A 12,266-nucleotide genomic window follows, 5' to 3' on the forward strand; every position below is an offset into this window, starting at 1 on the left:
ATTATTGATATAATATTGTTACATTTTTTGATCATTACCTTTGTTGTTATTGTAATTATGATTATCGTCGTTATGCTATTATCATTGTTATTACTGTTGTTGTTGTTTGTTTTTATTACTATTACAGTTACTATTGTGGTTGTTGTTGTTACTAGTACTATTATTCTTGGTAAGACTGTAATTATTGGAATTATCATTCTTGTTTTCATTATCATTATATTATCATCATTATTTTCATTACTGTAGTTTCTATTACTCATTTATGTTATTGTGATTATTGTTACATCACTATTATTACTATTTTTACTGTTTGTTATTTTAAAAAGCATTACGCTTGTAGATCTCTGATTGTAATTCTGTTTTCTATGTGGTTTCATGTTGAAGCTGCAGCAAACGCCTCGTCTCAGATTTCGGGTTTGACAGGTTCAGAAAATATTTAAAGCAATGAAGCTTCATTAAAACTCAGACAGTGAATCAGCTGCAAGTGAAATTAGATGCAGTCAATAATCTGAAATGTCTGGAGAAAAAAAAAAGTTATTCCAGGTTACAGACGCAGTGAGTAAAACTGCATTCTTCAAATTAATAAAAAGACTGCGCAGCTGCAGTGTAGTCTAGAGATTTACTCAAGGCCCTGCTTGATTTTAATAAAGATAAAGTTCTTTATTTCTCCCCACTCCAGGGGAAATTTACATTGTTACAGCAGTTTTATTTACAATATATACAAGGGTGGCAAAATTTTTAACAGAAAAAATAAAAATAAAAATAAAGTTTAAAAGTGCAAAGATGTGCAGTGCAAGAATGTCTGTGCAAATTTTATGGTTTGGGGTGGTAATGATGTAGTCCAGTTTATGTTAACATCAGCCAGTGATGCTGATGTTGTAAAGTTGCATGAGTGAAACTTTTTTCAAGTCTTCTTTTCAAAAGAATTTCACAGATCCTCTTCTCTATAACTCGACTGCCGTCTCATCTTCACTTCCCCAAACAAACAATCTAGCTTTGATTTTCAGCAAGAAAAGGAAAAGGAACCAAATAAAAGGAAAAGGAACCAAATAAATCACGTGCTCAGGAAATTTTAGTGAAAATCATTCAGAGAAAAACACAACTTAGCTTCTTTTTTAGTGTTTTTGTTGGTGGACTTTTTACATCTACACATTTCTGACCAACCTCCAATGTAGTATTAAAGGTGAATGAACTCCTCTCTGCATTCTGTGATTGTGCTGGTTTGTTTTATATAGAAAGTAATAAAATCTTTGGAAGCCCGTGTAGATGCTGCAGGTGTTCATGTTTTATACCTCAGAGATGTGTTTTAGTAATTAATGTGCACTTTATTCAACTTTATACTAAGGCAAACAACAGTTTAGTTTATTTAGTGAATGAGGTAGAAACTAAATGTTCTTTGAAACCGATCATCTCAAACCTGCTGGTAGGTTTACAAGACAGATTTTTTTTTTTTAAAACACCAAAATGACACCATTTATCAATAATAACAGAAAATAATAATCACATTTTCTACTTTCTGATAGTCCTTCAATTACTTATCCTCTGTGGCTGTTCAAAAACTGAACCAAATCTGAACTTGAAGTCACAAAACGTAATCAAAATCACTTTATTTTACTGGTCTCATTTGAAAACAAAAAACACTACAAATAAAACATTTGCTCTAACCAGATTCTATAAAAAACAAAAACTTCTGAGGTTTTCAGTGTAAATGAGAGGCTATGACTGATTCAGCTGTGATCAACAGGCTTGTATCAAAAAATCAGTGTTCAGGTGAACTGCAGGCAGTGTTTCCACAGAAAATACAAAAAAATTTGGAGCTCCTCATTGCAAATGAGAAGCCATGACCGACTCAGCTGTTACTACCACTCATCCAACAAAAATTCTGGGGCTTGTTGGCAGGATGTGTTTCCACAGAGCAGAGAGGACACGAGTATGAAAGCCAACTAAAATGAATAACTACTTAAATATCTCTCGATATGGTTTTTTTTTTGTATTTTTTCCAGGGTTGGTACACTTGGAAAATGTTTGACATATATATATATATATATATATATATATATATATATATATATATATATATATATTTTTTTTTTTTAATTTAATTTTATTATTATTATTATTATTATTATTTTTTTTTTTTTTTTTTTTTTTTACAGTTTTGTAAAATATCAAAGAGATGAGTTTTTTGTCTGATTTCTTTTATTCTAACTGCATCACATTGTACATAAAACATATTTGAGTCCTCTCTCCTAGTCATGGTTGTGCTGTTTCCACTGAGGTGCAGGACTTTATATTGGTGTTAAAAATCAATCCACAGTGAAGAAAAATGTGACGGGTTCTAACAGTATTGGTTTCATCTGCTGGATCTAGAGTGAGATGGTCTCGGTCGGTTCTGACCTGTGAGGATGATGTTGGGGACGTTTTGTCGACCGTCGCCGCCGCTGCTGTAGTTCTGGTTCTGGTTCTGGTTGTTGAGCAGCTGCTGATCTCCGGGTTCATGCACATCCAGCTGGCCCTGGCTGTTGGAGGGAAACTGGTTCTTGTCGGTGCTGCTGCAGCTCAGACCGCCGTGGTTCAAGGAGAGACCGTCGCCCTGATTCTCCACTGTGAACTGAACCGACAGGGCAGCAATTATTAGGCAGCGAACGACACAACAGGGCTGTTCACTGAGCAGATGCAGAGATTTACTGTCAGCTGTTCTGATAACTGATGAAGATAATGTCTATATTCTGTGAACGCAGCGTCTTAACATGAATACTGTCTGATTTCTTTTCTCTTCTATGACAGTAAACTGAATGTTTTTGGACTAAACAAGACATTTGAGGAAACACTGATTCACTTTTTTTTTTTACCATCTTCTGACATTTTAAAGACCAAACAATTCTAACAACTGACACAGCTGTTAATGGAAAAAATTACTCAAACTGATAGGCCAATTTTGAAAAAATATTGGCTGATTATTTTAATAATTGTTAACTAATCAATTACTCATTGCAGATCTATTCAATATCAAGCACAATTATTAGGAAGCAATTTATTTTTTGATATCAATTTCAAAAAAGATTTACTGCTTTTCTTTGTCTTATTTCCCTGTAAACTGAATACTTAGAGTTTTTTGTTTTTTTTTTTACTTTTGTTCAATCATAACAAAACCTATGAAGGTGTCACCTTCTGCGCATTTTTTTTTGTCATTTTATTGACCAATTAAATAGAAAAATAATAGCAAAAATTGGTAGCTGCAGTGAAAGACAATCAGTAATGGGGCCACTATTATTATTTTCTTTATTTCTGATTATTTTGTGGATGAATCGATCAGCTGTTTGGTCTCTCCCATGTCAGAAAATGGTGAAAAATGAGGATTAGTGTTTTCAAATGTCTTGTTTTTTCCAAAAAAATTCAGTTTACCGTTATAGAGGAGGAAAGAAACCAGAATATATTCACATTTCAGGAGCTGCAATCACAGAATTTAGACAGTTTGTTCAAAAAAACAAACCTCAATCTGGTTGATATTTGGATATTAATTCAGTAGTAGAATGTTATGAGTAATTGTTGCACTTCGGTCTTATAATTGTGAGAGCAGTACTTGGTGTATTTAAATGTCAAAGTCTGCAGTGATAAATAATCTGTCTTGGTCAAAATAAGTATGCAGCACTACAAAAGCTTCACACTTTCTGTGCAGAGATTCTCTGTTGGTCTCCAGATCCTACGATTTAAAAAGAGTCACATTAGCTAACTGAAGGAAAAACAAAAAGGCTCTTGTTTTCCATCTTAGTAGATCCTCGGTTGTTGGAGATGTAAGTCTCCAGACAAGTCAGGGCTGACGACAGCGACGTAAAACCCAATAAACCAAAGAAAACCCAGATGGAGTTCCATTAAACTCTTCAGGACACCTGTAAAGCTCCGGTTAAAACCTCCAGAGCTGCAGCTGAACTCATCCACACCTGAGGTTTAACACCAAACAAACACACTGATCCTGAAACATCAGTGAAGAGCGTCGAGCCTGTGAGCAGGTCTTCTTACGATTTACAGCTTTAAAGGTTGTCAAATAGTGAAATAATAATAAACAACCAAAGAAAAGAAGATTATTATCTGTGTTATGAAAGTGACCTAACAAGACTAAACACTGTAGTTCAGACCCTGTAGAGATGTTTAAGGTGTGATTAAACCTGACGAATTGACATGTAAGGGACTAAAACATTACAAAAATTATACAAAATACCATTTTTATCATTTGACTGTATTACATATGAATGTGGTATTAATTATGGAGAATAATGGAACAGGCTGCAGAGTCAGTGCCTTCTTATCGCTAACTTCTTCAAACAATTGTATAGACTTGCTTGTAGGTGGTGTTAACCATATTATCCTCTATGTACACTTTTGAATATATTTATTGCTAGAATTATTATTTTACTAGTTTTTACTGTTGTTCTTTCATTTAATAAGGATTTTTTGGGGGGAGGGGGATTTAACTGTTTTTATTTGTATTCACTGGTGTTTTTTATTGATTTATTTTGTAAATCCTTTACTATGTTTCCGTCTTGTTCTCCACTTCTGGCTTCTCCTGTCTTTTTGATGATGATCATCTGCTGATGTTGGACCTCGTCGGCCTCCTGCTGCCGCTGCTGATCAAGTTAAAGCTGCTGCTAGCAGATGTTACCTGCTGGTTGGATTTCCCTGTGAGCTGCAGGCTCAGGTACGGATCATCCAGCAGAGAGTTGAACAAGGCATCCTGGGAAGAAAGAAAGAAAACAGCAGATTCTCACTTGAGGTTCAACCAGTGTATGCTTTTATTTTGACATGATGGATGGTTAGCTGAATATAAAATCAACTAAATCTGGAAAAAAACATCCCCCTTGACCTCCTCAGAATCATGTGATTATTTATCCACATTAATTTTAGTGTATTTAATGAAGCCACGCAACGTTTTATCTTTATATTATGAATATTTTTGGAGGTACAGGTCCGTGAACTATACAGTGGTGGCTTCAAATTTCGCACTTTTTAATTTCATCAACTCTGTGTTGCATAATTTCATAAGTACAGCAAAAAGACACACAAAATTTTTATGGCTGAAAAACACATTTCAACTCTGTTAAATCAGCTGGTCAAATAAACTACAGCAAACGAAGTCTAATGTTTTCCTACATTTTGATCAGAGGCTCATCTTCCAGCTATGATTCCTTTTCTCTAGTTTCAAGTCATTCTGGAGAAGTTTAAAGATATTTTGGACAATATTTGAATTGTTTTGGAGAGATTTTGAGGCATTTGGGGAAAGCTTTTGTCATTTCGGAAACATTTTGGAGAAGTTGAGTCATTTTGAAGACGTTTTCGTCATTTTGGACAAAGGTTTAATCAGCTTGGACAAGTTTTGAATTGTTTTGGAGAGATTTTAAGGCATTTTGGGGACATTTTCCTTATTTTGGAAATATTTTGGACAGGTTCTGAGTCATTTTGGGGAAGTTTTTGTTAATTTAACAGGTTTAGGACATGTTGTAAATCAAATAGGACACATTTTGGGTCATTTCTGGCAATTTTTTAGTAATTTAATTACTATTCCAACAGGTTTCAAGACATTTTGGACAAGTTTTGAGTCATTACATCACCACAAGAGATAAACACGAGTTATTTTTTTGTCCCGTCTCTGCTTTGTTCCAAATTTTTGTTTATTTCAAATCTCACTTTTGTCATCTTCTGACCCATTTTCGTTGTTTTGCATTTCATTTTGGTCAGTTTGTGTCAGTGACAGTTGTGTCATGTCGTGTCTCGCTTTTTAACGTTTTTGTCTCATTTGTGTGGTTTTGTGTCTCCTTTATACTGTTTGTTTCATTTTTGCTGTTTTGTATCTTATTTTTGTCATTTTGTATCTCATTTTTGCAATTTATTGTCTCATTTCTGTCATTTGGTTTCCCATTTATGTCTCTGTAGCTGCCTCTACTGGTGGGCTGTGATGAGGGGAACTCTGTTTGTGCTCACACAGGATGAAAACAGTCACTTGAGCCTTTTTCTGTTCCAACATTCAGAACAAAAGACTGAAGAGGATTGCGCTCCTGGCTGCTCATTAATCACCAGCAGTGATTGAATCCTGAAACTTTACACGGTGTTTGTGCTGACTGAGGTGCGGATTTGATGTCTCTCAGCACACAATGACTTCCACAAATAACTTCAGGTGCTGTTTTTCTCTCAGCATTACATCAGACAGTGGAGGCAACTCCTCTGATCCTCAGTGTCAACTTTCCCCATGTGACCCTGTTAGTTGGTCAAATATGAACATTTTATTTTGCTGTTTGCACCGTCACACAAAGAATAAATCAGCACACAGTCATATAACTAAGTGGCATCCACTGACACATAATTGTGTAAACATGTGTACAACCTGCACCACATCAGCGCAAATGAGTCAAACAGCTAAACACAATAAGACGTTTCCACAAACTAAAAATACCGTAACAGCATCTGAAGATGATGCTGTGTTTCTGGAAGACACCAAAACAGAAGCTCTAAGTCACTGCTCTGTAATAATAAATGCTGCGCTGTCCTCAGAGGCTCTGAATCATCAGCGTTTCCTGACATAATAAATGCTTAAAAACAACAAGACAAAACAGAAATATTACTAAAAGAGGCAGTGCGCTGCAAAACAGGGACTCTAATTATCAATAAAGAACATTTCAGTCTCTTTTAACTCAAACAGGTGCAATAAAATGAACTTGTGCCTTAGTTTCGAGGGGAATCAGATTTTTTATATATTATATTTACTCTGATTTAAGGCTTCTTGGATACACAGAGCTGTATTTTTAGGAGTTTGTTGACATGCTCATTCACAGGAACAGTGGAGTAACACTGAAAAATTTCAATTTCAGGGCTACACAGTTGATGGAATATTGACCATAATTATGATTTTAGCTTGAACCCCATTTCAATAAAATCGGACATTAGAACGCCTTATTTCAAAACCAAATGACTCATTCAAAATGGTATAAAATTTGTCAAAATGACTGAAAACTTCATCAAATTACTCGAAAGTTGTCCAAAATGACTTGAAACTCGTCCAAAATGTCTGAAAATTAGTTTGAAAATTTCATGTGAAATTTTTCAAAATATCTTGATACTTCACCAAGTGTCTGAAAACTTGTCCAAAATAACAAAAAAATGTCCAAAATGATTAAATATGTGATTATTAAATAATTACCCAAAATGATGAAAAAAACCTGTCAAAGATTACTAAAAACTTTGCCAAAATAACCTGAAAGTTGTCCAAAATATCTGAAAATTATTTTAAAAATGTCCAAAATCACTAAACTTCTCCAAAATTATCTAAAATGTCTTCAAAAGGTCATAAAACAAAGTGATTTGAAATTTGTCCAAAATATCTGAAAATTTATTTGAAAATTTGATGCAAAATCTTTCAAAATATCTTGATACTTCACCAAGTGTCCCGAAACTTGTCCAAAATCATTCAAAATTTGTCCAAAATGACTAAATAATTATTCAAAACGATGAAAAAACTCTCAAAGATTACTAAAAACTTTGTCAAAATAACTTGAAAGATGTCTAAAATATCTTGAAAATGATTTTAAAAATGTCCAAAAATCAGTAAAACTTCTTCAAAATTACTTCTTCAAAAGGTTTTAAAATATGGTGATTTGAAATTTGTCCAAAATATCTGAAAATTTGATGCAAAATCATTCAAAATATCTTGATACTTCACTGTGTCCCAAAACTTGTCCACAATAATTCAAGAATTGCCCAAAATGACTAAATAATTATCCAACATGACTAAATAATTGTCCAAAATGACAAAAAAAAAACGGTCAGATTACTAAAAACTTTGCAAAATAACTTGAAAGTTGTCCAAAATATCTTGAAAATGATTTTAAAAATGTCCAAAATCACTAACATTTCTCCAAGGTTACTTTTTCAAAAAGTCTTAATAAAAAGTTTGCTACAACTTGACCAACCATGTATCACATACGCTGATACGAGCCCTGAAAGTTTCCCATCCAGGGTGTTACAGTGGAACGTCTTGTTTCTGTCTGAGCTATAGCTACTCACGTTGTAGAGGTCTGTTGCCAGGTTGTGGCTGATCTGCTGGTGCTGTGGGAGGCCGCCGGCCCTCTGCTGCTCCGCCTCCTGTTTGACTTGGCACAGCGAGGACGTCTGGATGCACTGGTCCAACGCGCTCTCACTCTTGATGATCCCCGTGTTCATCTGCTGCCCCATCGGCCTCTGTTGCTGCACAGAAACACATTGTTAGCTATAAACAAGAACCAGAACCTCTCCGGTCTTTCACTGGAGCTGCTGACCTACCGTTCCAAAGTGCTGCTGCTGCTGCATGTGCTGGTTACGCAGGTTCTGCAGGTGGAGCTGCTGCTGTTGCTGCTGCTGCTGTTGGGCGTTGGGTCGCGGCTGCTGGAGGCGGTGCAGCTGCTGGTGGTGGCTCAGAAGAGGGGGCTGCTGGCCGGGCTGGGAGCCAGGCAGGCTGGGGAGAGGCTGGTGGGAGCCTGGCTGGTGCTGGTGGGACTGGCTGAGCGGGTACGGAGGCAGCCTCTGGTCCAGAGGCAGTTTGCTGGTGTCCAGAGGGACGCCCTGCGAGAGGCGGGGAGGAAGGTCAGCAGCAGACATCACCTGGATACTGGAGCGTCAGGTGTAACCCCAGAGACAGACGTTTAACTCTCTGAACCCCAAAACACATCTGGAGGTTTGAAAGGCATGTTTTCTGTCACAAAAGCTAAGAAAAGGTGTGTTTTTTGAGGAACCCAGTTACAGTTCTCTCTGTTATTCTCCTACATAAATAGACATGTTTTTTCTAAATTCTAATTTTTACCTCAGTTTCTTGCACATTAATTCTCTGGGGTCACTGGCTTGGAAGTTGATTTTCAACCCTCTAAATACCAAAACCCAACAGTGGGAATGAAAGGCATGTTATCTCCTTTCAAAAATCCCCAAAGTGACACCATTTATCAGCCAGAAACCACAAAAATGGAAATAATTGTGGGACATTCCAGTCGGTTCTTGAACATCTGTGCTGCGTTGTTCCATCTGGAACATTAATCAAATCTGAGTTTAAAAATTGAGACTTTCAGCAAAATGGCTTTGCTCTACAGATTACATCAAAAAAATGTCAAAAATAAACTATTTGCTCTAACTACACTGTGTAAAAAAACATAAAATTCTGAGCTCTGTGGTGCAACCGTGAAGCCATGACTGATTCAACTGTGAACAGCGAGCAATTAAGAAATATTCTGAGTTTTCAGGTGAACTGCAGGCAGTCTTAACACAGAGCTGAGACAAGTATGGAAACAAAAACGGAAATACTTCTTAACTATAGTATGTAAAGTCACCATTACTTCCAGTGCTGACACCTGTGAAGACGTGGAAAAATGCCGTACATGTTGATTTCAGGTTGTTTTTTTCTTTCTGTCTTCTGTGATTCCTGTCTTTCTAACTGTGTCGTTCTGCACAGAAGACATTTCTCTCTCCTACTATCCATGGTTGTTCTGTTTCCATACAGGTGCAGGACTTTATATTGCAGTAAAGAATGAGGCCACAGTGAGAAAAAATGTGAATGGACTCTGAGAAACTGCTGCTTGGAGTTCAGAAAGTATTGATGAAATTGACAGGCAGGGGGTTCTTTTGCAGCTGAAACAAGGGGGAGGGGGATACATTATGTTTATGTAACTGTATTTGAGATTCACTGAATTCTGTTAAAATTTAAACACAAACAAAAATCAGCTCTGAGGGTTAAACAACTTTTCTACCAGGTTCCAGTCCAAAATGGATGTGAAAATGCACGTGGCAGGGACAGCAGTTTCACCTGTTTGTTCACTGTATTAATCAGTGTTTATCGGCAGTAAACGCTGGGTATCAGTGTGTGTAAGTCACCTGCCTGCTGCCGTACGGAGGTGTGACCTACCTGCGTGATGGAGGACAGGGTGGGGGAGATGGTGGGGGAGAACTGCTTGGAGTGATGCCTCCGTGACTCCCCTCCCATGGGCAGGATGAGCGGCGAGAGCTGGGCCCGTCTCCGCGGCGACGTGCTGAGCGGCGGCTGGCCCTGCCCGCCGAGCAGCGGCGAGTAGGACGAGGAGCAGGAGCCGGAGCCGCCCACGCCGCTGCTGTAGCTCGGGTTGCTGCTGGACACCGACTGGAGGGAGGAGTTACTGAGGGACGAGTGCAGCGATTGGCTGCTGAGGGAGGACGGCAGCGAGGGGGAGGAGCTGAGGGACGACTGCAGCGATGGGTTGCTGAGCGACGAATGCAGGGAGGCGGAGCTAAGAGAGTTGGAGAAGGAGTGGCTGCTCAGCGATGACTGGATGTTGGGGTTGCTTAGCGACGACTGCAGGGAGGGGTTACTGAGCGTGCTCTGTAGAGACGCCAGTAGACCTGAGGAAAGAGAACAAAACAAAGAACTAAGACATGGTCTGAACGGCATCCAACCAGGACGAAGAGAGATTTATAAAGAGACAAGGGAGAGGAATGAATTATTCTGTGACAAAAACTTAAGTCCGAACACCTGCAGCTGAGATCACAAAATACTAATAGCTATTCCATCTCAAATCATCACATTTTCAGAACAATTTCTACTTGAACATCTCTAGTTTGCCTGAAATTTTTATAGTATGAGATATGGATATTTATAAATATATCTTTGAAATTTTAGATTGCTATATCTAACACTCCAGAGTTAAACTGCTTTTTTAAATTGGCCGTTGACCCACTTTCAGGAGGTTTTTTCATTTATTGAAATTTGAGGCTGTTTTATTTGGGCAAGGTGTGAGTCACTGTGGAAAGGTTTTGAATCATTTTGGAGAGGTTTTCAACATTTTGACCATTTTTTAATCATTTTGGACATATTTTAAATCATTCTAGATGAAGTGTCACAACCTAAAGCCAAAAGTATTTTTTTGTTCAGCACTATTTCATCTATAACCAGTTTTGAACATTAATATTGTGGGACATATCATAGTTTTAACAGCTAACCTGCACGCGTTAAATGCTTTTAATGACACAAAGTCATAAAAACAAGAACTGGAGTCAGTTTGGAAATGTTTCAAATTATTTTGGTCAGTTTTGAGTCATTTTGATAAAGGTCATATTGAAGAAGTTTCAAGAAAATTTGGACAAGTTTTGAATAGTTTTGGACAAAATTTGAGTCATTTTGGACTGTTTGAAGAGGGTTTTAAGTTATTCTTGACAAGCTTTGAGTCATTTTGAAGAGATTTCTGTAAAATGTCATGTAATATAAATGTAAAATGTAAAACAGTAACTCCTCACACTCCTCTGCACTGTTTATAGTAACTGTCAAAGCACTTCTCCCCATCTTTCTTTCATCTTTCCTCTTTCATACTTTACAGTCTCATGAAGATACCTTGAAAACGATCCAGGTACAGGCTCAGAGAGGCGAGCTTTAACCTGCTGACTATCATCCTGCCTGCGGACGTCTTGCAAGTGATAAAACACCACCGCACTTTCCGACTGCAGAAAAAGAATTCTCCCTCCTCACTCACTCTAAGTTAAATTTAGCCAAACACCCCCCCTTCATTTCATCTTGTCCGCTCTCACCCACAGACTTCCTCTGCTAACCTTCACGTTAGTCACTCAGCTGAGGCTTTCATCCACACAGACAGTTTCCAGCTCAGGGTTTGTCTGGGGAGCCCGCTGCAGAAACTACACTCTCAATGAGCCATCTCTTCATCGACAGAAACTCATCTTAAAGCACAAGTGAAAACAGAAGCAGAGAGCTACACTATAAAATGTCTGTCCTGAGAGACGGTTTTGAAAGAATGAGGCTGAGATGATAATTGTTTTCTTTAACTAACAATGCAATGAATTAACCCTAACAACTCTTGCCTCTCTCACAGTCGGTTACAGCAAAACTACTGGAAACATATATAAAGCTACAGTGCAGAACAAAATCTTATTTTCACTTTTCATTAAAAGCATTTTATTTTAATGTTTCAAAGAATAAATCTGTTAAACTCACAAATTTGAATGTTCCCTCTGTTTACTTCAATACATAAAAATGTCTGCAGAAATGGACTAACAACTAGCTGGGTTTGGTTTTATAACAGCATTTGCTCATAATCATGAGAAAAAGGAATAATTCCAGATTTATGATGAAATGCACTGTTTAAATTGAAGGAAAAATTCCCTCCAAATTTTGAACTGTGGGTTAAAGATCTTAGACATTGAAGGAAATCTACTGATACTTCAGTTTTGTATTACTGACGCTATATTACACATAGTTTATTTTTATGTAATGATAA

At 37.3% G+C, this 12,266-nt stretch overlaps 1 protein-coding gene across 3 annotated transcripts in view; it reads right to left on the reverse strand.

Annotated features, from left to right (window-relative positions):
* LOC111568265 (CREB-regulated transcription coactivator 2) overlaps window positions 1-12,266 on the reverse strand; it is a 47,496-nt gene that overhangs the window by 6,526 nt on the left and 28,704 nt on the right. For 2 of the 3 annotated variants that reach the window (XM_023269836.3, XM_023269835.3), the window contains 5 exons: window positions 9,914-10,383; window positions 8,308-8,586; window positions 8,053-8,232; window positions 4,661-4,732; window positions 2,398-2,611 (listed from right to left, as the gene is read on the reverse strand). In XM_023269836.3, coding sequence (XP_023125604.1) covers window positions 2,398-2,611; window positions 4,661-4,732; window positions 8,053-8,232; window positions 8,308-8,586; window positions 9,914-10,383 — 1,215 coding nt within the window. The remainder of the gene's footprint in view (window positions 1-2,397; window positions 2,612-4,660; window positions 4,733-8,052; window positions 8,233-8,307; window positions 8,587-9,913; window positions 10,384-12,266) is intronic. The other variant, XM_035947943.2, reaches the window with a different exon arrangement.

The sequence above is a fragment of the Amphiprion ocellaris genome, chromosome 9 (genome assembly GCF_022539595.1).
Source record: "Amphiprion ocellaris isolate individual 3 ecotype Okinawa chromosome 9, ASM2253959v1, whole genome shotgun sequence".
NCBI classification, from domain to species: domain Eukaryota; kingdom Metazoa; phylum Chordata; class Actinopteri; family Pomacentridae; genus Amphiprion; species Amphiprion ocellaris.